General features: G+C 51.0%; 1 protein-coding gene across 8 annotated transcripts in view; it reads left to right on the forward strand.

The window, feature by feature from the left end:
- CABIN1 (calcineurin binding protein 1) overlaps positions 1–27,038 on the forward strand; it is a 1,566,474-nt gene that overhangs the window by 130,310 nt on the left and 1,409,126 nt on the right. For all 8 annotated transcript variants that reach the window (XM_085634628.1, XM_085634623.1, XM_085634621.1 and 5 more), the window contains one exon: positions 5,090–5,219. In XM_085634628.1, coding sequence (XP_085490754.1) covers positions 5,090–5,219 — 130 coding nt within the window. The remainder of the gene's footprint in view (positions 1–5,089; positions 5,220–27,038) is intronic.

Below are 27,038 nucleotides of genomic sequence, written 5' to 3' on the forward strand. Positions count from 1 at the left end.
TTCCAAAAACAGATTTCGGGCAAAGCAGTCCTCATTCGCACAGACAACATGACTGCAATGTATTATATCCAAAAACAGGGGGGGACACACTCTCCCCAGCTCTCCCGCTTAGCCCAGAGCATATGGAGATGGGCAATTCCCCAAAACATCTTTCTCCTGGCACAGCACGTTCCAGGCGTACAAAACACCATGGCAGATCTGCTCAGCAGACAAACGCAACAACTACACGAATGGGAACTGCATCCACAAGTTCTTCACCCATTCTTCCACAAGTGGGGGCATCCTCAGATAGACCTCTTCGCCACCCACGAAAACAAAAAATGCCCAAGCTTCGCCGCCAGATACCCACACCCATTGTCCAAGGGCAATGCGATATGGATGAACTGGTCAGGCAGATTTGCATACGCCTTTCCACCTCTCCCACTAATTCCATTAGTGGTAAGGAAGCTACAACAACACTACCCCACACTCATTCTAGTAGCTCCGACGTGGGCCAGGCAGCCGTGGTACACCACGCTACTACAACTGTCAGTGGTACCACATCAAAAACTGCACCTATCCCCATGCCTCCTAACCCAGAACCATGGAGAAATCAGGCACCCGGACCCAGCTCAGCTCAACCTGGCGATCTGGCTCCTGAAATCTTAGAATTCGGATACCTTAACCTTCCCCCTGATTGCATGAACATCATCATGGAAGCCAGACGTCCTACCACTAGAGCATGCTATGCCGCAAAGTGGAAAAGATTTGTAATTTACTGCCGTAACAATACAATCAACCCTTTAGATGCATCCATACAGCACATCATATGCTATCTGCTCCATCTTCACAGGTGTAACCTGGCATATTCATCCATACGCCTACACCTAGCAGCGATCGCTGCTTATCTACAAAACAGACAGCATTTATCACTCTTCAGAGTGCCCGCTATTAAAGCCTTCATGGAAGGCCTTAAACGAGTAATTCCTCCCAGGGCACCACCTTCCCCTGTATGGAATCTAAATTTAGTTCTTACACGACTAATGGGTCCGCCCTTCGAACCAATGCATAAATGCGAGCTACAGTTTCTCACCTGGAAAACAGCTTTTCTCCTAGCTATCACTTCCCTTAGAAGGGTTGGTGAAATACAAGCGTTCACTATACAGGAACCCTTCATACAAATACATCACAGCAAGGTTATACTTCGCACAAATCCGAAGTTTCTACCCAAGGTCATTTCCCCCTTCCATCTCAATCAATCGGTGGAATTACCTGTCTTCTTCTCGCAACCTCAATCTGTTGCAGAAAGGGCCTTACACACACTCGATGTGAAAAGGGCTTTGCTATTCTACATACAAAGAACGCAACCCTTCAGGAAAACTAAACAATTGTTCGTTTCCTTCTCTCCACCACATAAAGGCAACCCCATTTCTAAATCAGGGATAGCTAGGTGGATTGTAAAATGCATACAAATTTGCTATCAAAAGGCAAAAAGAACATTATCTGTTCCGCCTAAAGCCCATTCTACAAGAAAGTTAGGGGCTTCTATGGCTTTTCTAGGGAATATACCCTTAGATGACATCTGCAAAGCAGCCACATGGTCTACACCGCACACCTTCACAAAACATTACTGTGTAGATGTGCATTCCAAGCAGCAAGCTAGAGTGGGCCAGGCTGTACTAAAGACACTTTCTCAAACCACTGCAACGGATACCGGTGGTCGCCGCTAAGGTTGGGTACTGCTATATAATCTATGCTAAGTGTACAATCTGCAGCTCATATGCCTCGAACGGAATATGCTACTTACCAGTATGCATCTGTTCTTGGCATGTAGAGCTGCAGAGTTGTACACGCCCACCCGCCTCCCCGGCTACCTGTATCCGTTCCAGTACATCTTATTTAGATACAACACACATGGGTTTCTCACTGTTATTACTACGCTCCATCATTTCCCTGTTGGCGAAAAACAATCTGAGGATGGAGCCGAAGCCCATGCGCAGTACGGACCAAAGGAGGAGTCACCAAACTCGTGACTTCCAAAGACTGTCCAAGAAGAAAAACAAACTGCAAACATCCGGGGCCAACACCAGATGGCGATCTATGCTAAGTGTACAACTCTGCAGCTCTACATGGCAAGAACAGATGCATACTGGTAAGTAGCATATTCCATATATATATTGTGTAATCTTTTATGAGCGCCTCAACAAAAACTCTTTTTTCACCCAATTTCCGTTCTACTCTGTATAGCCTGCTATGGCAGACCAGTTCCTTGTCTCTCAGTGGGTGACTGGGCTCCAGCATCAGAACGCCGCCCCGGTCCACCCTTAATGTGCCACTTTGCCAGGTCCCAGATATGGAGTTTTGATATGTCCTGGCTCCTACCTCCTACGCGACCAGCAAGGGGGAGCCTCCTCAAGGGTAGCATCTAGGTGTTCCCCAGCTCACCACAAATAGCCACGGGCGGCGCTGGTACAGCCTGACTGCTTGCAACCTGTGCTTGGCGCGTGCACCCGGTCACTGCCGCAACCACCTTTACTGTGCGCCCCTGAGAGGAGCGCGGCGCTGCAGCCGAGGCGATCTCTGGCACCGTGCCCCCGCACGGTCCACGGACCTGCACCAAATTACTCAAGTGGGCGGGAGCCTCCAGGGGATGCCGCATTCTCCCTCCTGGTGTTCAGCACGGGTCGGGCCGTCAGCGAGCCTTGCAGCGGTCAGCAGTCCTGCGCCCTCAATTTCAAGGTGTGAGCCGAGCCCAGACCCCTAGTTTCTCGCTGTGGACCGTGACCCAGCCCGGCAGAACAGGTCTCCAGCCTCGGCCTCGCTTGCTCTGGATATGGCCGCCGCCGCGCCGCCCCCTACATCACGGCAGGCTCTGGCTGCACTGTTCCTCCGGCCCAGCGGCGATGCATTCCGCGTTGCGCCTCAGGGTGTCCCAGGCCTCGAGTCTCGTTACCGAAGGCTGGATGAATATATCTGCTGTCCCCCCAGCATGTCAGAGGCGGATATATGTGGCGGATTTATAGAGAAATTAAGGCTTTCAGCGAAGCTCCCTCACATCGTAGCCTTCACGCTCCGTGATGTAGCCACGCCCTGTTGTATGTCCGAAGGAGCCACTTTGGATTATGACCTTCAAGGGTCTTTTGAAGAATATGGAAGGTGGAAAACATCCGTTAGTGAAGTTGGGTTCTCCCAACCTTCTAGTATGGAAGATATCAAGTGTTCAAATGCATCCACAGACGTTTCAGGCACAGCTGCAGAGTTACTGTACGAGTCTTAGGCCCCAGGAACCAGAAAAAGGTATAGAGGGGCATGGAAGGTATGGCTTCGTTGGTGCTTGGAAAGGGGTTTGGATCCCTTGGAGGCAGATGACGTTCAAGTAGCGAATTTCTTGGCAGTGTTATTTGAGAAAGGGATGTCTTATAGGACAGTGAATGGTTATTGGTCAGCGGTATCTGCTGGTCATTCAGTCAAACAAGGTGTTTCTATTGGTAGATGTCGGTTGGTATGTAGGATAATGAAAGACATTTGTTTAAGGAGGCCTCCGAATCCTGAGTATCAGTCATTTCGAAAGGTATCAGATGTCAAGGCATTGGATACATCACATAGATTTTATCAACCGAATGGCGTGGTTTTTGAAATATGCAGAAGAACAAAGACCATGTCTGGATCTATTTTTTATCCAATTTTTTATGAATGTCCAATTTTATGCGTGGTGCGTTGTTTGAAGGAGTATGAAAGCAGAATGCTGGAGAAGAGAGGAGCAGAGGTGGATTAAGTGTTGATTTCGTATGTGAAACCATACAAAGCAGTTTCGCGTGCGACAATTACAAGATGGGTAAAGTGGACTATGAAGGAAGCATGTGTGAATATGTCAAAGTTCACAGCGCATTTGGTAATAGGAGCTATGGCAAGTAGGGCGAGTATGCTAGGTGGTAGATTAGAAGATATTATGAACGCAGCAGATTGGTCGTCTGCTACAACGTTCAGGAGATTCTATTTTAAATCGATAGAACATGTTTCAAAATATGTCTTAAAAAAGCTTTGAACATGCATAATACTAGCCTTCTGACATTAAATTGCGCTTCTAGTAGGTTTACTGATTATAGAATCGAGATTTTATTAAAGACAATGAGGCTAGCATTATCCCGCTAACCCATCCCTTTGAGTGTGGCAGTATTTGGATAAACAATGAAATAACTTAAGATGTTTGTTTGTAAACATTTGGTTAAGATTCAAAGAAGTTGAATTTACATGTTTATTTTGTTTATATGTTTTATTGTAGAAAATTAGAGGAGGATAGTTGAAATGTTAAGACATATGAAAAATTGAAGAAGAGCAAACGAAAAGAGGAGGAAGTAGGAGGTCGCATGCTGTTTATGAGATAGAAGATTATTTTGGTGATTGTGATGTTGTTCGATTCCATGAGAGCTTTCAATGGTGCTGCTCAGAAGTGGGAAATAAAAGTGTAATGCATAATGCTAGCCTCCTTGTCTTTGATAAAATCTCGATTCTATAATCAGTAAACCTACTAGAATCACAATTCTCTTGTATCTTGTTCCACTAGAGATCTTCAATGTTTTTGCCAAGTAGATCAGGATGTTTTGTTTCCAAGTTCTATATGAACTTGACTTCTAAAGATCTATGAATTTAACAAAGTAATCATTTAACTTTTGATTTAAAATAAGAAGCGGGTCTCATTCTCAGCCTTTTAATGTTCTGCTATTTTTAATTGTTTTGCTGCTGTTTTCTAGTTATTTGTATTGAAACCAGCAACCAAACTCAAACAAAACCTGCACACCGATTTAGGTGACCTTTTCTGGGAGTATGCAGGAACAACAACATTATTTGGTTTTTAATCAAAGAGTAACCCAACGTTTTCAATAAATAAATATCTAAGTATTAGAGTTGATGGCCAGATGACCATTTTTGTGGGGTCTGGCGAACATTGTGTGTCGCAGAAGCCTATTTCTGCCAGTGCCCCGTAAGCAGCGGCAACCTCTATTTGTAGGCAAGCCTAGTATTTAAAGAGACCAGAATGACAATTGTTGCATGGTAGGGTACCACACGGTGTGCATGTTTCTTGCTTACCAGATTTTTCTTCTTCCTGCAGCTTGTTTATACTTCATCTGTAAAGCCCTCGAGAAAGATAGTCACTACAGTAAGGGTCTGGTTCTGAAGGAGAAGATCTTTGAGGAACAGCCGTGCCTAAGGAAGGATTCCTTTCGCATGTTTCTGAAATGGTAAACTTTATCGATGCTACTCCACTTAGTGTTTCTTTTCTGCATGTCCAGCCTGCTGATGTCTCAGCTCTGACTCTGTGATTGTAGCCTTGCAACCTGTTTTCAGATTCCCCCATTTTGTGTTTTGCCCTTCCCGAGGGATGCATACTTTTTTTGGACATGCTTCATATTTGATTTGATGAGTCAGAGATGAATTACGTAAACCTTTTTTGGTCTTGAACACTCAGGCGAATGAATTAATGTCATTGCCTCTCTCTCATCAGCTTTATCAGATAAAAAAGGAAGAAATTGTTTTTTGAAGCTTAAGTCCAAGGCTGTCTGTCTACAATATACGCCATAAAGAACATCACTTTTTACTTTGTGTCCTTTTCATAGCATGTGATTGAGTATTGTACTGTTGTTGTTGAGATACATCACAACAGATCTTTTCTTTTTTAGATTTGCAGTAAACAGCAGATTTCTTTTTATCAGCCTGACAAACCGTTGTCATATCCATTGCCCCATTTCTCACCTTTTATAGTATCCAGCCCAATTGCAGATTGCATTTGCATTCCCCACTGCCAAGGCCCCTCAGTACTTGAGACTGTAAACAGAGTTCAGTGACTCTCCTGCCACCCTTTCTGTTAATGTCAGATACTCTTCTATTCGATTATGACAGTCCTGCCCAGCAGTGAAAAAGCAGAAAAGGTGTGTCTGACTCTGTTGATGAGGCAGAGTGAAGTACCAATATCATGCCACTACCCAGAGAGTAAGTTACCCAAAAATGGTTTTCCTTTTTCTACATAAACAGAGAATATGGTAGCTTGGATGCACATTTCACTGATGTTCGTGCAGTACTTCACACCTTTCGCACTGAATGTCAATATTGGTACATTTGAAAATGCATCCATATTAGTGTTTTTTTTTTTTTTTTTTTGTTTTTTTTTTTAAAACCTTTATTGACAGTTCAATAGAGAACAAGTATGGGCCTACAACCCCCCGGGGCCGGCCGCTAAGCAATCAGAGCAAAAACAGGCAAGTATAAACACAGGCAGCACATCGGGGAGCAGAATCGTGATGCTAATACTGTGAACAGCGTAGGTAGGGCACCAGGAGAAAAAGGTTTTCGTTTTATAATGAAACAAGGCAGAAGGATCAGGTGCCAGACAATTTTCAAACAGCAATTACAGGTATGCAGAGTAATAGACGTAAACGATTTACAGCAATCTATTAGGTCAATGGCGCAAACACAAGAACATCAGGATGAGGAAGAGTATCATAAGCAGTTGCGCCTGCAGTCCCCCGCCAGAACTCCCGGAGAGCACCCCGGAAATTGTGGTACACATGGAGCGGCAACGAGTCATAGCAAAGGAGGTGTATCACACTGATCCCAGAAAAAGAAAAACAAAAAGAATCAGAGAAGAAAAAGGAGGCCATGGAAAAAGAGATAAAAGACGAAAGAATCCCCTCCCCCAACCCCCCACCCTGCACCTCTGCAGAGGAGTACGGCCCCCCCCCCAGCAGTGTGCCTGTCGCCCTGGAACCAGACCCGAAATATAGGAGAAGAGGGAAAAAGAAGTAGGAAAAGAACCCCACCAGACGGGGGGGTGGAGAAAGTATTAATAAACTGGAGGAGGGCCTTCAAAACAGACCCCCGGCTTCTCCCTCCCGCACGGTAAGTTTCCCCCAAAGTGAACAATAAACAGCACAAAAGCGATCTTCTCAAAGAAAGATGGGGAGCACTATGCACCTATTATGCTGTTAGCTATGCCAGGAGAGCACGCAACCCCTGAGCCCGCCCGTCCACTAGATGACCACCCCTGAAGGATCAGCCTTATCCCTGACCACTCTTTGGAATTCTGCCCATGCCTACCCCTCGACCCAGCACCATATTTGACGTTCCAAGGTAGAGGATTGTCCAAAAACGTCCGAGAAGCGACGCACACAGGTGGGGTGGAAGTCTCTGAGCATCAACACAGTCCGCAGCGTGGAGAAACAGGCTTCCCAGTGCTGCCCCAGGATATGCACTGCACTCAAGGTCCAGGAAGGCAGAAGCAGCCAAAGCAGACAATAGTTGCTGGAGTTGTCCCTGGGTCGCAGGAGGGCACGTACGGGACGAGGCTACCACACCCCACTCAGGTCCAATGCCTGATCAGGCCCTCAGCTGGACGAACACACTGTAGCATACTGGCCTGAGTGTCCAGCCGTGCACTAACCTCAGGGGTGGCCGCCAAAGTGTCCTCCTGTGCGCAGTGTGGGTAGTCCCTATGTACGTGCGGACAGGCGGGCCGCCATTGCCCCAACGCCGACGCCACACCGTCGAGCTTACTCCCCAAGATCCCGACACCATGAATCAAGGAGGAGTGAAGAGCACCCAGGGCCTCGAGGAGGTCGCCGCACCCCAGCACAGCTCTCTGCGATCGCGCCGCCACACTCCCAAAAGTCGCACTCTCACAAGCCCGCTGCGACCCAGCGGACAGGATGGTAGGCTTCATCGCAACAAGATGGCCGCCAAGTATGCCCGACCCTCACCGGGGCCGGGACCCTGGGACAAGCGTCTCGATGGCCACGTCGCTGGTGACCGGGTTCCGGGGGCAGGCGAAAAGTTATCCGTTGCGTGGTCACGGGCAACAGTCGTCCCCACTACGGACCCGCTCCCGTAAAAAGCCGGGGGCGGCCCGCAATGATCAGGGCAGGATACGGGCGGCAGCCGGGCAGCTCACCATCAAAGGCAGGGGCAGCCACCGGAGGATCTGAGAATTGCACCCGCGGGCATGCACTCGGACCGCTACACTTGACAGTAGAAACGACCACGACGAAATGTAGGCCGAGTTTGGCACCGCTCCGGTGGACCGCCTCCGCCCAGTCACAACAGGCCGCTGTTGTTGAACTGCCACCCGGCCACGGCGTCCAGTTGAGGTCCCGGCTCCAGGGCCGCACAGGCCGCAAAGTTCAAATGCTCGTTTCTCCGGCGATACCGCAGCCAGAAACCTCGGAGTCACACAGTCGGGTGCCACTCTCCTTCAGAAACACGACTGCGTAGCACAGGTTGAGGATCTCGTGCAGGATATCCGTGCGGGATGCGGAGGTTCACGGAGCCGGGAGTCTACGCTGCCGTCCCGGTCGCCATCTTGGCTCCTCCCCCCATATTAGTGTTTTTGCAGTGGCCATAAAACCACTGAGCTCAATAAAAAGTGATTCCAATATAATGCCGAAGAATGTTTTAGCTGCTGTTTCCTTCCTCTTCACATGTACTCAACGAGAGATGTCCATTACGTGTTAACATTTTGAATTTTAGTTTGACCAGACACTTGGTTTGTGGTAATAATGAAATTGATTTATGTAATAACTGGCATATGGCATTGGGTTTCATGGAGTTTTTTAAACACACTTTAAGAAAAATATTCTCAAGACTAAAATATTGGTGTACTCCAGACTGACTGCCATGCACAGTTTAACAGCTGGGCCTTCATCGTCGATGCATGGTTTGGGTTTGAAAACCTTTGCTAAACACAGGGCCCTGTCTCTGGTTGTTTTGGTGCCCTAGGCAAGGTACAGTTTTTGCAACCCCTAGCAATGGTATTTCGTATATGCCACCCTGATCTCCTGCAGAACAGTGCAGCATGCAAGGATCCACACTCAATTAGATCTGCTCCGTCCTTGTGTGAAGAACTGAAAGGGTCAGACTTCCACCCTTCATATCAGAGACTGATATGCAGAGTCCCACCGGGCTCAGCCCCACCCTTTTCAACACACATATGACACAGCTTGCCAACATCAAACAGCACCATCCTCTCCTGTGCTGATGACACCCAACTCATCCACTCGCTGGTGGACATGACAACCACCACCAGAAACTATTTCACCAACAGCATGACCATGGTAGCAGATTGGATGTAAACCACCTGCCCGAAGCTCAACTCTGACAAGACAGAAGTATTGGTCTTCAGCAAGAAGACCTGTACAAGAGTCTCCACCTTGTGGCCATTGCAGCTAGGACTCACAGACCAGTCAATGCAGTGTACAGCTCCTGCTTCCACATCCTTCGTATGTTGGGAAGGATCTTCAAATGGCTGCCACAGAACACCAGATGGACTGTCACGCAGGCACTCATCACCAGCAGGCTAGACTCTGGCAACACTGGAATCTCTAAACAACTACACAGACTCTAGAAAATCCAGAATGCTTCTGCAAGACTCGTACTCGATCTCCCACACCGCATCCATATCACTCCTCATCTCAAGAAGCTTCACTGGCTCCCTATTCACCAGCGCAGCCAATTTAAACTTCTCATGCACACATAAAAAGCCCTACACGGCACAGGACTACCATACTTTAACAGGCACCTACACTTTAAACAGCCCACCAGACACCTACGCTCTGCCTCATTCGCACATACGCCCCACATCCGCAAAAGCAAGGCTTGAGGTCCCTCATCCTCCATCGCACCCAAAACATGGAACCACCTCCCTATACACAACAGAGCCTCCTCCTCACTTCTTGAGTTCCGCAAGAAGCAGAAGACCTGGCTCTTTGAATAACATTATAGGAGCCACACACACACACCTGTCCACGCACCTGGATACCCTCACAGGTGATTAGCATGCTATACAACTCTACATAAGATAACATACAGGACTATAAATATTTATTTATGTCTATATAGAGTGCAGTTTCAACTGAAGAATCGTTCCTTACACTAACACCCAACACAGAGTGACAAAAAACAAGAATTCATGTTGGGATATGTTAGATTTGGGGGTCTCTAGTTGGCAGAGGTAGGTACCTTTGACAAATAGGGACCCTTGCGTCTAGTCAGGGTAAGGGGGTACACTGCTAAAATAACCCCTCCTCACCCCCTTGGTAGCTTGGCACAAGTAGACAGGCTTATCTCAGAGGCAGTGTGTAAAGCATTTGTGAACACATACAGTAATCAAGTGACAACACTACAGATGGACACCACACAGGTTTTATATAAAAAAAATAAGTATTCTTTATATAGACTTATCACAAGACCACAAACGACAAAAATCCACAATACTGTACTAAAAATGGTAGAATTAGCTTAGTTCTCTTTAGAAGTTAAAATGCAACACTTTGAGTTCAATGTACCTTTGGATGCGTAACGCTATACAACGAAAGTGTTGCAGGGAAGGTGATGCTTCGGCTCCTTACACGCAGGAACGATGATGCGTCGGTTTCTTACTGCACTTCCGTGGCGATGCCGCCCGCAACGCCGTGATGTGATGAAGATCCGGTGCAATGAAACCAAGATGGCGTCGTCTTCTTGATGCGACACGATGCATGCATGCCCAACGGCCGTGCGGCGACTCAACAATTCTTCTGAGCCGCGACAGGCCCTGCGACACGCTCCACCAGTGATGCGAGACGCTTCGGCGAGGTGATGCGACAGCTGCAGCAGCAACACCCTTGTGAAGTGATGCGACGACAGCGGCTGCGACGGCGACACTCTTCTCCGGTGATGTGAGACGCTTCTGTGATGTGACAGCTGCAGCGGCGACACCCTTCTTCAGTGATGCGACGACAGCGGCTGCGACGGCGACACGCTTCTCCGGTGATGCGAGATGCTTTTGCGATGCGACAGCGGCGACATCCTTCTTCAGTGATGCTGCGGCGGCGACACGCTTCTTCGTGTTGCAAGACGCTTATGCGACAGCTACAGTGGCGACACCCTTGTTCAGTGATGTGATAACAGCGGCTCGGCGGTGACACGCTTCTTCGTGAGTCATGCTTCCAGCTCCTTGCGACACGCAGTCCCTCAGAAAGCCCAACACAACTGCAGGCACTTTCAAAGAACTTTTGGGGAGCTGGTGGTTGAAGTCTGTTGTCCCTGAGACTTCAGCAGGAGGCAAGCTCTTTCTCAAGCCCTTGAAGATCCTTCACAGGTTGATGAAAGTACACACAAAGTTCTCCTCCCTTTGGCAGTCAGGCAACCACTGCAGGCCAATCCCTCAAGCTTAGGGATAGTCTCTCCTCAGTCTCTCTGGTTCCTCTCCTCAGCAAAGGTTTCTTCTTGTTTCCCAAAAGTGATCTAAAGTTCTGGGGTCTGGGTCCCCCTTTTTATACACAGTTTCTCGTTGTTCTCTGAAGGCAGAGAGGTCTTTGCCTAGTCCAAACCAGTTCTGGCGCACTCTGTTTACATGTTTCCTTCTTTCCTTTCACAGTGCAGGGCAGAGACATCAGACGCACCACAGGAGGTGGAGCCAGCATTGTGGCGGGAAGGCACAGCCTTATTCGGGTCCCTGGTGCAACTCCTCCCACCCATTTGCACGCAGATCTCTCTATTCAGCCATGTGCTGACTGACCCTGTCTCCTGGAATCCCCTACCCCCTGTCACTCAAACTCTAGGACAGGAATACACAACCTAGCAGATGCAGGCTTGGATGGTTAGACAAGAAAATACCTACTTTCTAAAAGTGATATTTTCAAACACAGAATGTTAAAACTAACTTCACTAAAATATGTATGTTATCATTCTGAGCTCAGGCATACTAAACTTGAATTTCTACCTAGTTCCCTGAGTCAGTTAGGATTATAAGATGTAATAAACTGCCCATTCTGGCCTATTGGGAACAGGTAGCCTTGCAATAGTGAAAAACTAAAATGGCTATAATTCACTATTAGGACATGCCACACACACCAGGGCATGTCCTACCTTATGCTTACAATGCACCCTGCCCTTGGGCCTACCATAGGGGTGAAAAATATGCAGAAAAGGGGGGGTTTAGGGACTGTCAAGTAGATGCACTTGCCCAGTCAGCATGGCAGTACCAGACTGCACACAGGCTCTGCAATGGCAGACCTGAGACCCACTTTTACAGGCTGCTTCTGTGGGTGGCACAACCAGTGCTGCAAGCCCACTAGCAGCATTTGGATTACCAGCCCTGGGCACTCCTGGTGCACTGTACTAGGGCCTGACAAGTAAACCAAATCAGTCAATCATGGAATCACTAATCCATACATCAATTTACAATAGGGAACACTTGCACTGTGGCACTGAATAGCAGTGGCATAGTGCCCAAAGCATCTAACGCCAGCAAAAGGCAACATCAAAAAATTGAAAGGAGACCCACGCCAAGGTGCTGTCGTGTACCCCACAATGCTTACCTCGGCTTGTGGAGTGATTCCGCAGGGATGACAAGAGCACCCGCCCCTGTACCCACCTACCCCCTTAAGGACAGCAGAACCTAGCAGGGATGAGATGGAAGCAGGGAAGGGAGCCAGTGGGAAGGCAGGAGGCGGTGTGTTGAGTCGTTGGACGGTGGCTGGAAGACAGGGAAAAAGACCTAGTTAGCAGGGTAACCCCACTCCCTGTGTTCCACACCCCGTAATCCACACACAAGAAGAACCTCGTTGTTTCCTCTATCGAGTACTCACCAGTGTTGGACAGGCGATGGGCTTTAGTCCTTATGCCGCTCCGGGCGAAGAAGGTGAGGGGCTGTAACGCTGATCACTCCCAAATACCCTTCGACTGTACCTCGCTTCTGAAGGCGCACGACGGCGCTAGGACAAAGTATGTACGGGCTCTTCCCCGTGGTTCGTGGTGAAGCTAGAGGATCCTTCAATTGCTCCTGTGCGGGGGATACGGAGAACCCACCAACTGTTTAGTCACACCACAGTAAGGCGTGTGCAACGTGAAGCAAAATAAGTAAAACCCAGAAAGCGCTCCTGCGCGATGCTAACAAAATAACTACGAGGCGCTCCTGCGCGGTTCTAACAAAATAACTAAAAAGCGCTCCTGCGCGGTGAAAACAAAGACAAGCCCCGCAACACTCCTGTGTTCGCTAGGCTCCAGTTGTGAAGGGGAGGAATTACCTCGCCTCGAAGTTCGGCGTCGATCCGTCAGAAGGCTTCCCCAACGGTTCTTCAGCAGAGAGGGTCGGCTCTCGATTGGCGCGGCTGGGCTCCGGATACGATCCCCGCTCCTCGGGAATCAAGAAGGAATTCGAAGCGGTGAGTTGGCGGGAAGACGCGATGATATGCGTTCTTCCCGGAAGTGCTTCTCATGACCTTACGTCCGTGGTGAGGACTAGACCGGGAACCTGCTTCCGACCGGAAGTGAGTCTCCCGGTTCGTGTCTGTGTGTGTGGATGCGGGAGCGCCGGCAAACGCCGCGAACATGACAGTACCCCCCCCGAAACAGATCCCCCACCCGCACCTCCGGAGACCTAGAAAGAGGAAGCAGGACGGGGGCTTAAGGGATGACCCAGATGGAAAGCACGGACTAGGTCGGGAGCATGGCGAACATGAGACAAAGGCTCCCAAGACCGCTCGTCCGGGCCATAACCCTTCCAGTCCACCAGGTAGTACAGTTTACCCCTAGTACGACGGGACCCCAGGATGGCCCTGACCTCGTACTCAACATGATCCTCCACTACCACCGGAGAAGGAGGAGACAGAACAGTGCCCCCCGGGCGGACCGGCTGAAGAAGGGACACATGGAAGACTGGGTGGATCTTCATGTGCGGGGGCAGCGAGAGCCGCATAGCCACATGTTTAACCACCCTTTCAATGACATAGGGACCCACGAAACGGGGTAGCAGTTTCTTGGGACCATGCACGTTGAGGTGCCGAACAGAGAGCCACACCAGATCACCCACGCCGTAGATGGGTTCTTTTTGACGATGAGCGTCAGCGTGAGTCTTGTATGTGTCTTTCGCTTTGGCCAACTCAAACCGAGCTTGCTGCCGAAGGCTGCGCAGGGCGTCGTGGTAGGCACGCACTGTCGGCAACAAGCTGGTCCGCGGTGTCTCCCAAGGGGAGGTGCGGGGGTGATGGCCGTGAAGACAAAAGAATGGCGACATACCGATGGCTGAATGTTTTCCGTTGTTGTAGGCGTATTCTGCCATCCAGAGCACTTCGGACCATTCCTTCTCGACAGTTAGCAGTAAACAACGGAGGTACTGCTCCATGGTGTGATTTGTTCTTTCGGCCTGACCGTCGGTCTGGGGGTGGTATGCAGAGGACAAGCGCACCTCCATGTCGAGGATCTTGCACACCTCCTTCCAAAAGCGGGACACAAATTGCGAACCCCGGTCCGTTATGACGGACGAAGGGATGCCATGGAGGCGTACCACCTCCTGTACGAAGATCAAAGCCAGCTCCGCCGCCGTGGGTAACTTCGCCAAGGGCACGAAATGCGCCATTTTAGATAGGTGATCGACAATGGTGAGTACCGTGGTATGCCCTGTTTTGGTGAGGGGTAGGTCCACCACGAAGTCCATAGAGATCGTGTGCCACGGGTATGGTGGCACAGGGATGGAACGCAGAAACCAACCGGGGGTTCTGAACTGTTTTTACTCAATAGACAAACGGTACAGTTCTTTACATGGTTCTTCGTGTCAGACACCATAGACGGCCACCAGAACTGCCTTCGCACGAGTTCAAGCGTTTTGTGGAAGCCGGGGTGGCCTGATAAGACATGATCGTGGCACAGACTGACTACCGTCTGTTGGCTGGAACACCCAGGAAGGTATAACCTGGCACCGCGGTACAGCAGTCCGTCCACGCACGTTACCCCAGCGTGTTCCGCCACTAGAGCTCCCCGGTTAGAATGCTCCGTGTCCTTTTCCACTTGAGCCAGAAACTCCGAGGATGTCACAACTCCCTGGAAGCGATCCTCCGAGAGTATGGGCCCCGGTTCGATGGGGTCGGGTTTCACGTCAGACTCCCCTAGGCGTGATAGGGCATCAGCTTTGGCGTTTTCCTTCCCGGGGCGAAACGTGATGACGAAGTCGTATTCGTTGAAGAATAAGGTCCACCGAAGCTGTCGGGCAGTGAGGGCACGTGCCGATCGTAGGAATTGGAGGTTCCTGTGGTCCGTGTAGATGGTAACCGTGTGCTTTGTGTCCTTCAGGAAATGGCGCCATTCTTCGAACGCGGTCTTGATAGCCAGAAGTTCCCGGTCGGACACCGTGTAGTTGCGTTCCGCTGGTTGGAGTTTCTTGGAATAAAAAGCCACCGGATGTAATAGTCCTGTGCTGGTGTTCCGTTGGGAGAGGACCCCTCCTAAGGCGTCTTTTGAGGCGTCAGCTTCCACCACGAAGGGCTGTTCGGTGTCGGGGTGCATCAGAACAGGGGCTAGGGTAAACCGTCTCTTTAGTTCCCGGAACGCGTGGTCCGCTTCCTGATTCCAACCAAACGGCACACCCTTGCGCAACAAGCGTGTAATCGGGGCTACCATCTCCGAGAAACCTGTGATAAACCTCCGGTAGTAGTTGGAGAAACCGAGGAACCGTTGAACCCCCTTTACGGATTCAGGAGGAGGCCACGATAGGATGGCGTCCACCTTCTTGTCGTCCATCTGGATACCCGCAGGAGTGATGATGTGCCCCAGGAACTCAACAGAGATGACATGAAAAGTGCTTTTTTCCAGTTTGACGTACAAGCGGTGTTTCCTCAGTTGTTGAAGGACGGAACGGACATGCTGGACGTGTTCCGCGGTGGACTGGGAATAAATCAGGATGTCGTCTATGTAGACAACACAGAAGATGTCTATGAATTCCCTCAACACTTCGTCTATGAAGTACTGGAATGCTGCGGGGGCGTTACAGAGTCCGAAAGGCATGACCTGGTATTCGAACAGACCAAACTTCGTCCGAAAGGCGGTTTTCCATTCGTCACCCTTTCGGACTCTGACAAGATGGTAAGCGCCCCGCAGGTCCAGCTTCGTGTAAATGGTGGCGTTTTTCACCTGTTCCAGTAGGTTGGTAATCAAGGGCAGCGGGTAACGGTTTTTCACAGTAATGGTGTTCATTGCTCGGAAGTCTATGCAGGTTCTTAAATCTCCCTCCTTCTTCGATACGAAGAAAAGAGGAGAGGAAACCGGGGACCTGGAATGGCGAATGAACCCGTTGTCCAGAAACTCGTCCAAGTACGACCGTAGGTGGAGATTCTCTTTCTCAGTAAGGGAATATATTCTGCTGCATGGCAGCGTAGAGCCGGGAATCAGGTCTATGCGGCAATCGAAGGACCGATGCGGTGGCAGAGTGTTGGCCCCCTTCTTGTCGAACACGTCGGCTAGGTCCAGGTATTCTTCTGGTATCGCTGCTTGGGACACCACCCCCATACCCTGAAACGGCAGTGAGCGTGCTTGTATGGAGTGATCTCCCAGGATGTTTTCCGTAGCGTAACAGGTTCCACAACAATGTTCGGAATTCAATCGTATCACTCTGGTCACCCAATCAATGCAGGGGTTGTGTTTCACCAACCATGGTAAACCCAATATCACCTTGAATTGCGGTGCGTCAATGACGTCAAAGCTGATGGACTCAGCGTGGTGATTCGCAAAGGACATAGTCATGGGCTCGGTTTGATGTCTGATAGGACCGGAGGTCAGGTCCGTTCCATCAACAGCTTTAACGTTTTCGGGTTGGGCCTTCGACACTTTGTTCATGCCCAAAGCCCTTGAGTAAACGGCATCAATGAAACAGCCCGTAGCACCGGAATCCACCATAGCAGTCACCTGCCAGGTTCTGCCCGCCTGATTCTGTAATGAAACTTCCACCCCCATGTGGTGGTTACCGTCGAAAACGGCAGGGATCGCTATGGAGCAATACCGAGAACCCAGAGGACGGACTCCTTTGTCTACTGGGTTACCTCGTTTCCCTTCTGATCGACTTTGGTGATAGGCAGGGCAAAGGGCCTTCGACCCCGAGGTTTTGATGGCTTTACGGGACATTCCCTGACGAAATGTCCGCTTTTGCCGCAGTATAGGCATTGGTCCTGCTTCCTCCTCCGTTCTCGTTCTTGACTGGTCAAGGGTCCCCTTACGCCCCCGATCTGCATGGGTTCCGTCGCCTCTCCCTGGGGAACGGGTTCCTCTCTGGTTTTGTCCGTTCCTCTGTCTCCAAGGGCCAAAAACCGGTTGTCACAGCCCTTTCCTTTCTCGGATCTTCGTTCCTGGAGTCGGAAGTTCATTTTCACTACGAGATCGATGAAGGGGCCGATTTCGTCCGGTGGGTCGGGTAGTTGCGAGATGAGATCCTTCAGGTCATCGCGTAGTCCCCGATAAAACACCGATACCTTTTTGTCCTCAGGCCAGTGGGACTCAACCACTAGTCTACTGAACATGGTGATGTAGTGAAGCAAATCCTGGTTGCCTTGCTTTAGGTTCAGCAACTCATTGTCCGCTGCTTGCACGAAGGTGTGACGAGCGAACATGCGTCGCATGGCTTCCGTGAACGTTGGCAGATGGTGTAGCATGGGATCATCATGTTCAACCAGCGCTATGGACCATTGAGCAGCGTCTCCGCCCATGTATGACAGGATGTAGGCCATCTTGGACGTGTCATCAGGAAAGGCTGCGTTTCTGACCATGAAATGCAGGTGGCATTGATGGATGAAGATACCATACTTGGTGCTGTCACCGTAGAAACGTTCGGGTGGTGCCAGCTGTACTGGATGAGGGGCGATGACTTGAATGGCACTGTTCGGGTTGGTGGTAGCGGTGGACCCCCCAAAGATGAACGTGGGCTGTCTCAAAACGCCGTCTTGCACGACCCTAGGACTAGGGGTAGTTCCCCACGGGTTGGTGGCCCCAGCTGCCACCTGGCTCTGTAGGGCGGTCATATCTTGACGTAATGTACGGTTTTCTGCCTGCATAGCAGCCAGCATAACGGCTATGTCGTTTAACGTAACCTCCGGGTCGCCCATGTCATCCAGGCGGAATGGTAAACGTGGGCTTCGAATTCTGTCGTGTACCCCACAATGCTTACCTCGGCTTGTGGAGTGATTCCGCAGGGATGACAAGAGCGCCCGCCCCTGTACCCACCTACCCCCTTAAGGACAGCAGAACCTAGCATGGATGAGATGGAAGCAGGGAAGGGAGCCAGTGGGAAGGCAGGAGGCGGTGTGTTGAGTCGTTGGACGGTGGCTGGAAGACAGGGAAAAAGACCTAGTTAGCAGGGTAACCCCACTCCCTGTGTTCCACACCCCGTAATCCACACACAAAGAAGAACCTCGTTGTTTCCTCTATCGAGGACTCACCAGTGTTGGACAGGCGATGGGCTTTAGTCCTTATGCCGCTCCGGGCGAAGAAGGTGAGGGGCTGTAACGCTGATCACTCCCAAATACCCTTCGACTGTACCTCGCTTCTGAAGGCGCACGACGGCGCTAGGACAAAGTATGTACGGGCTCTTCCCCGTGGTTCGTGGTGAAGCTAGAGGATCCTTCAATTGCTCCTGTGCGGGGGATACGGAGAACCCACCAACTGTTTAGTCACACCACAGTAAGGCGTGTGCAACGTGAAGCAAAATAAGTAAAACCCAGAAAGCGCTCCTGCGCTATGCTAACAAAATAACTACGAGGCGCTCCTGCGCGGTTCTAACAAAATAACTAAAAAGCGCTCCTGCGCGGTGAAAACAAAAACAAGCCACGCAACACTCCTGTGTTCGCTAGGCTCCAGTTGTGAAGGGGAGGAATTACCTCGCCTCGAAGTTCGGCGTCGATCTGTCAGAAGGCTTCCCCAACGGTTCTTCAGCAGAGAGGGTCGGCTCTCGATTGGCGCGGCTGGGCTCCGGATACGATTCCCGCTCCTCGGGAATCAAGAAGGAATTCGAAGCGGTGAGTTGGCGGGAAGACGCGATGATATGCGTTCTTCCCGGAAGTGCTTCTCATGACCTTACGTCCGTGGTGAGGACTAGACCGGGAACCTGCTTCCGACCGGAAGTGAGTCTCCCGGTTCGTGTCTGTGTGTGTGGATGTGGGAGCGCCGGCAAACGCCGCGAACATGACAGGTGCCAGGTCTAACACCTGTCTCCACCAGATGAAATGTGGGGAGAACTACCCTACCTCCTGGGAGTTCTCATCACTAAGGCGGAAAAATCTGGACAGACTATCAGCATTGGCGTGTTCTGTACCAGGGCGGTGTTCCACCATGAAATCCATCCCCTGTAGGGAAATGGACCGCCTCAACAGCTTTGGATTCTCACCCCTCATCTGCATCAACCATCTGAGGGGCCTGTAGTCTGTCTGAACCCGGAAGTGAGTCCCAAACCGGTATGGTCTCAGCTTCTTCAGTGCCTAGGCCACTGCAAAGCCTCCCACTCAATCGCACTCCACCTCTGTTCCAGTGGAAGTAACCTCCTACTGATGAAGGCTACGGGTTGATCTAGGCCCTCCTCATTCATCTGTGACAAAGCAGCCCCCACACCATGCTCTGAAGCGTCTGTCTGAGCGATAAATTCTCTGGAGAAATTGGGTGCCAGGAGCAGGGGCGCCGTGCACATAGCAGTTTTCAGGGCCTCAAAAGCTTTCTGACAGGTGTTAGTCCAAATCACTTTCCTGGGCTGCTTCCTGGAAGTCAGCAATGTCAAGGGTGCATCAATGCTGCCATACCCCTTGACAAACCTCCTGTAATACCCAGTGAGTCCTAAAAGGCTCTCACCTCTGTCTGGGTTTTGGGGGGTTCCCAAGCCATGATGGTTTCAATCTTGGGCTGTAGGGGCGCTACTTGGCCGCTCCCCACCTGGTGTCCCAAGTACACCACGGGACCCTGCCCGATCTGGCACTTACTTGCCTTGATCGTGAGGCCTGCCATCCGCAGCGCCATCAACACTTCCCAGATGTGGTGCAGATGTTCTTCCCAACTGGTGCTGAACACTGCAATGTCATCCAGGTAGGCAGCACTGAACTCTTCCAGTCCAGCCAATACCTGGTTGACCAACCTCTGAAAGGTGGCAGGGGCATTCTTCATTCCAAAGGGCATCACTTGGTGTGGAGAATGCTGACCTCTCTTGCCCCATCAGTCAAGGCGATCTGCCAGTACCCAGATGTTAGATCAAACGTGTTGAGGTACCCGGCAACCCCTAACCTATCTATGAGCTCATCAGCTTTGGGGATGGGGTGCGCGTCAGTCCTCGTGACTGAATTGAGCCCTCGGTAGTCCACACAGAATCGGAGTTATGGTGTGGCACCTGATGCGGCAGCCTTTGGGACCAAGACCACTGGGCTGGCCCAAGGACTGTTAGAGGACGCAATCACCCCTAACGCAAGCATTTTGGAGACCTCCTCCTTAACGCAAGCTCTCACCCTGTCAGTCAAACTGTAAGTTTTGTGCTTCACAGGAGGACTATCTCCAGTGTCCACATCATGGAAGCCCCAACCAGTGACACTGGGAACCAGGGAGAACAGATCAGAAAACTGTCCCAGCAACTGGCGAAAGTCATTCTGTTGCTCAGGGGTCAGGGTGGAAGAGAGGTTTACACCATCCACTGACCCATCTCGCCGACAGCAGGTCAGGAAGAGGTTCAGTCTCCTCCTCCATTCTAGCATCTATCACTAAGAGCATGCCCACTTCGGACCTCTCCAAGTGGGGCGTCAGGCGATTGACATGCAGGACCCGCAAGGGGTTCCTGGGAGACCGCAAGTCCACCAAGTAGGTAACAGGACTTTTGCGCTCCACCACCTCAAATGGTCCGGTCCACTTATCTTGGAGCGCACAAGGCTCCACTGGGGCCATGACCCACACTTTCTGACCAGGCTGAAGCTCTACCAGAGTGGCATTCTGGTCGTACCACCGCTTCATCTACTCCTGGCTGGCTTCCAGATTCGCCGCAGCGAGTTGCCCGAAACGCCTAGTCATGTTCCTGAAGGCCAGCATGTAGCTATATCCATCCTGGGGAGGTTTCCTGGGAGATTGCTCCCAGCCTTCCTTGACCAGACTCCGAGGTCCTCTCATTAGGTGCCCATAGAGAAGCTCAAAGGGACTGAACCCTAGAGATTTCTGTGGCACCTCACGGCATGAAAACAGCAGGCATGGTAAGAGGACGTCCCACTTACGCCTCATAGGTTCCTCAAGACCCATAATCATGCCTTTTATGGTTCGGTTGAACCTTTCAACCAACCCATTTCCTTGGGTGGTAAGGAGTGGTAAACTTGTAAGTTACCCCACACTTCTGCCACAGGGACTTCATACACTTGGAAATGAAGTTTGTACCTCAGTCAGACACTACCTCGCGAGGGAATCCCACTCTGGAGAAAATTCCCATCAGTGCCCATCCCACCACGGGGGCCGTCACTATCCTCAGAGGTATGGCTTCCGGGTACCGGTTGGCATGGTCCACCAAGACCAGGATGAACCTGTTGCCCATGGCTTTCTTGGGGTTAAGTGGCCCCACAATGTCAATACCCACCCGTTCAAAGGGAGTGCTGACCACAGGGAATGGCTGGAGAGGAGTCTTTTGCTTCCTCCCACTGTTTCCACTTGCCTGGCAAGTCTGACTTGTCCTGTAATGAGTGTCTGAACTCTTGCGCATTTGGGGCCAATAAAAGTGGGTGACAAGCCTCTCAAAGGTCTTGTCCTGCCCCAAATGTCCTGCCAATGGCACATCATGAGCCAGCCCCAGTAGGTAAGCTCTGAAGCGCTGGGGTGAAGCGCTGGGGTACCACCAGCACACGGGCTGACCCAGGCTCAGCAACCTTAGGCTCACTATACAGGAGACCATTCTCCCAGTAGATCCAATGTGATCCAGACTGATCACCTGCTGCCTGGCTTGCAGCCTGCTGCCGCAAATCCACAAGAGAAGGGCAATCCTTCTGCTCCATTCAGAACTCTTCCCTGAAGGGTCCTCCTCCTTGCTGCCAATGGGTCAGCTCAGGCAGGTCCTCCAGTTCAGCTACCTGTTCCCCGGTAGGCTCCAGGGCATCCCCTTCAGGGTCTACCTCCTCCTGGGCCGTGGGAACTTCGGGGGCCAGTTTCGTGCACCCCCCGTCTCTTCTCTTTAAGGCAGGCACCTGGGCCTCCCTCTCAGGCTCCAGGTCCTCTTAAGAACCCTTACTGGCTGCCATGGACTGTTTGGTGACACACGCCCAGTCAGGCAGACCCAACATCTCCAAATGAGCACTTCACTCCACCTTCGCCCAAGATGAGCTCTCCAAATCGTTCCCTAACAAACAGTCAACAGGCATAGTTGCCCTCACAGCTACTTGAAGAGTACCAGAGACCAACTCCCCCCCCCCCCCCCCCCCCACTCAAAGGGAACCTGAGCCACCTTGCAATGGCTTTCTGTATTGTCAGCGACAACAACTTGGTAAAATGCATTGGGGACAACCTGCTCTTGAGACACCAGATGACACTTGACAGCTGTCACACTGGCTCCTGTGTCTCTAAGAGCCTCCACTCTATGGCCATTGATGGTCACCCACTGCCTATACTTTTTAGTGTCATCAGGCAGTTGGGTCATGGGGAACTCCTCACAGTCTCCTAAAGAGACAAGGGACATCTCTGCGGGCCCCCACCCACCTTGGATAACCATCTCCTCCCCCAGAGCTACACGCGCCATCTGCCAGGGTGGAGCACCAGTGGGGGCTGTCTTTCACAGCTGTGGGCACTGGGGATCATTAGACTTGTGGCCCATATCCCCACACTTGTAGCACCTCAGGGGTCCCCTGTGAACAGGTTTACCTGTCGGGGTCCCGTGCTTTTACTCGGGGGGAGGCTGGGAACCTTTCCCTTGGGAATTACTTTGGGGCCCTCTGTGAAACTCCCTCTGTTTACCCTTGTCCCTCCCCCACTCTTCTGCTGGGGACCCTGCCCACTCTTGGCTGAGTCTCCCACGAGAGCCTTTTGGACCAAGGTGCTCAGCCAGCCGTCTGCCTCCTCATCAAGCTTCCTAGGGTTAGTCAGCCTGCTATCAATCAGGTGCTGGCGTAGCTCTGGAAAACAATTACTTGACAAGTGCTCCCATGCAATTAAATCAAAGAGCCCCTCAAAATCATTCACTTTGCTACCCTTCACCCAACCATCCAACGCTCTGCAAAAGAAAGTTACATATTCTACCCATGTGCTTGACTCCACCTTCTTGCAATTTCTAAACCTCTGTCTATTCAATTCAGGAGTCAACCGATACCTGGACATCAATTCATCTTTCATGTGACTATAAGAATTATGGACTTCAGAAGGCAAGTCTAACAATGTGTCCCGCCCCTCACTAAGGAACCTCCCTCACAACCCCGCTCCCCAATCCTTCTCAGGGACCCGGTGGGAGGACAAAGGCTACCTCATAGGCCTTGGACGAATGCCCAATATCATCATTCTTATAAAACTCTTTTACCACAGCTTTAGGAATATACACTCTAGCTTCCACAGGCATTGACGGTGTGCTGCCATCAGAGGGAGAAATCTCTAAGCTCCTGGCTTTCAATTCCAACTCCCTCAAACTTTTCTCATGATCCAACTGCATTCTCTTTTCCTCTAGGGCCAATTTCCTATTCTCTAACTCCAGTCGCCCACTCAACTTGATCTTGGCCAGCTCCATTTCACGCATCCTACATCTCTCCCTGTCCTCCTACTCTTCTGGGGACAAGCCTTTGGCAGAAACACTGCTACCTACTGGGGAAGTTGCTCTCCTCCCCCCTGGACCCAGTGGCCCATCCAGCCGCCCCTCGGTATCCTCAACCCCTCAGGGGTACTTCTTGCTGCGACCCAGGCCCTCAGTGCCTTTTGGAACTCATCCTTCCTGGAGAGACCGGTCACTGCAACTTTAAATTTCTTGCAGAAGTGCTTCAGCTGCCTCACATTGTAGCATTCCAGTTTCTCCTCTTCCCAATCAAAATCAACAGATGCTATGGATGCTGCTTTCTCCATGGTGGTTAAACTTGGGCAGTTCTTTGCAAAAATAGAAAATCCCAGAAAAAACAATCTACCAAAAATATGTGGTTGCGTTTGGTCTGCACTCACTAGAAGTGTTCAACAATCACTGTATTTTTTTTTGTAAATTCTTTTTATTGGCATTTGTTGTTATAATCGTGGAGCATATACATTTCGTACGCATGAATATTGTACATGTGTATCCAAATCAGCTATCATCATTATAGGCATTTACATTTGCGTCTACTCCGTGTAGATGCGGTATGCGCTGTAGCAGGTGTTCGCCAGAAAGAAAACTGGGGGGGAGAACCAAACTAGGGGTCGCCATGGGATTCTAAGTGATTGGGCCAGGCAAATGTCATCTTTCCTCTGGCATCTACTCGGCGGTTCAGCTGCATCTCGCTAAGGAGGAGATGTGCGGGCGGGTGCGGGGGATAGATCAGTGTGTCGGGTGAGTGGGAACGAGAGACTAGCGAGTCCTAGGGTGGCGTGAGTAATGGGGAGGGGTCTCCTGTCAAGTGGGCATGCACAGTAGATAACAGTGTGGTGTCTGGGGTAGCTGCGCCAGTGATCTGATCCTCTTGGGACCGGGACTGTTTGAATTGGTGTAGCAGGAGCGCCCATTCCAGGGGGTTTTACGTATACCTTTAGCTTCTTCTTCACGCACTGCGTTCTCCTCAGCTGTAGCCCATTTAAGCACCGCCCCCACCCATGCTGCGATCGGGGGGCCCGAGGTGGAGCGCCAGTGCATAGCTATACAGCGTTTGGCCAGTAAGTGGACTAGGGAGACAATGCGTATGGGTATTTTGTGACGTTTCCTTCGTCCGATTATGCCTAACGCACAGCCCTCCCAGGTGGTTAAATGGGTGAGTCCGGTGAGGTCTTGAAGTGCCGTGTGAATAGACGACCAATAGGCTTGGATACCCGGGCAGGCCCAAAACATATGGTAAAAATCTGCATCTCGCGCCTGACAGCGAGGGCAGAGGAAAGTCGTATCGGGGTAGAAGCGCTGAAGGCGTGCTGGTGTCAGGTAAGCCCTATGTAAAATATGAAATTGTATATTCTTAAAACGGGCGTTCCCTAGATACTTTTTTAGGGAATTCAATCGCCCTCTCCCATTCATTATCGTGAAATGACCATCCGGCTTCCTCCTCCCAGAGAGTCCGCAGGGGTTCTAATAGTGGGGGTGTCAGTTCCCTGATCGATTTGTACAACCACGTGGTAAGATGGCGGCCTACTCCCATTCGTAATATTGTGTGAAGGACTGGGTGTGTGGGGGGCTCCCCTAATGTGAGGTCAGAGTACGGTCGGTAGTGGCTGAGGAGTTGGCGGTGCAGCAAGAACTGACCTGGGGGAAGGTCGTAGTCGTCCACGAGGTGTTGGTACGGTCTAAGTTGTCCCTCCTCGAATAGTATTTCTGCTTCGGCGATGTCTCTGGAAGTCCATTCCTGGAGCATGGCAGGAGCAAAAAACCCTGTGTGTTTTGGCCAGCCTACTAATGGTAGTAGTGGTGTGTATGGGGGACAGTTTGATGTCATGCGGTGTATGGGCTGGACGCATTTCCGAGCTATTTCCACTTGGAGGGGGTAGGTCCTTGTGGGACGGGATCCCGGTATGAGTAGGCGACGCAACTTTGGTATTGTCACCCAACCCGCGACAGTGTATGTTTCGGATGTGTACTTTTCTGCCGTCCAATAAGAAAGCCACTGAAGCTGCGCCGCCAGGAAATAGGCTTCGAATGACGGAGCACCGAGGCCCCCCTGTGTCGTGGGTAGTTTTAGTTTTGCCAGCGCGATCCTGTGGCTCCCTTTACCCCATATTAGAGAGCTAAGGAGTGTGTCTAAATCTTTAAAAAGGGATCGGGCGGGATTACTGGGAGGTTGGCAAAATAATACAGCAGACGTGGGACCAGTATCATTTTTGCAAGAGCTACCCGACCAATCGGGGCCAATGGGAGACTCCGCCAGAACCCAATTGTGGATCGTATACTGGCGAGTGCCCTACGATGATTGCCCTCGAAGATGTCGGTGGGGGAATGGTATAAGCCAATCCCAAGATATCGGGGGGCCTCCGCGGTCCAACTTATTTTCCGGTCGCCAATCCAAATTTCCTGGGGGGAAGCGCTCGGGTGGAGGGGATACACCATAGATTTGTCCCAGTTCACTTTCAGGCCCGAAGTGTTAGCGAATTCCGTCAGGGCGGTCTCGAGTGGGGTGAGATCCGCTGTGATATCCCGTATATATATATATATATATATATATATATATATAAGAAGGTTGTCTGCATACATAGATACGCAATGCGTGGTGTCTGCAAGTGGGATGCCCCAGCCCTGTCCCTCCCGGCGGAGACGGATAGCTAAAGGTTCAGCAGCGAGCGAGAATAATAGGGGTGATAGGGGGCACCCTTGTCGTGTGCCCCTATGTATCGCGAATTCCGGGGAGATGTAGCGTCCAAGGCGGACCCGGGAGGTAAGGTTGGTATAGAGAAGGCGAGTGTAGGCTATGAGAGTGGGGCCAGCTCGCCCGAGAACTGGAACGAGGAACTGCCATGTTAGGGTGTCAAAAGCCTTTTCAAGGTCCAAGACCAGGCACGCCGCCCGGGGGAAGCGGTCGCCAATCTGATCCTGGATGTGAAAAAGACGTCGAATGTTCTGAGAAGTATTCCTGCCCGGGACGAATCGGCACTGGTCTGGATGCGCTAGTGGGCGTATAATTTGGGAGTATCTATCCGCTAAGATTTTCCCTAGAATTTTACAGTCTGCTGTAAGAAGCGTGATGGGCTGATAGGAGGCTAGCAGCTGGGGATCGCGGTCGGGTTTCGGGAACGTTACGATCACTGATGCTCTCATGGATCTGGGTAGTTTACCGGATTGTAGCGCTGTGTCCAGCACTGTAGATAAGCGGGGAGTCAATTGGGAAGCAAAGGTGGCGTAGTATTAGAGTGGAAACCCGTCTAGGCCTGGGGCTTTGTTACGGGCTTGGGCTCGTATAGCGTGTGTAATCTCAGTGGTTTGTATCTTCGCATCCAGATCCGTCTTATCTGCGGCAGATATCTGGGGAAGGGGGAGAGGGTCTAGGAAGTGGTTGACAGCCTCCGGATCCAGTGATGGGGGAATATTGTAGAATGCCCGGAGGATCTCATCCTGAGATTGTACCAGGGTGCCGTGAGAATTTATTATTGCGGTGATGGGCCGCACATCCATGTCTTGTTTAGCTAGCCACGCTTAC

Source organism: Triturus cristatus, chromosome 11 (assembly GCF_964204655.1).
Source record: "Triturus cristatus chromosome 11, aTriCri1.1, whole genome shotgun sequence".
Lineage (NCBI taxonomy): Eukaryota > Metazoa > Chordata > Amphibia > Caudata > Salamandridae > Triturus > Triturus cristatus.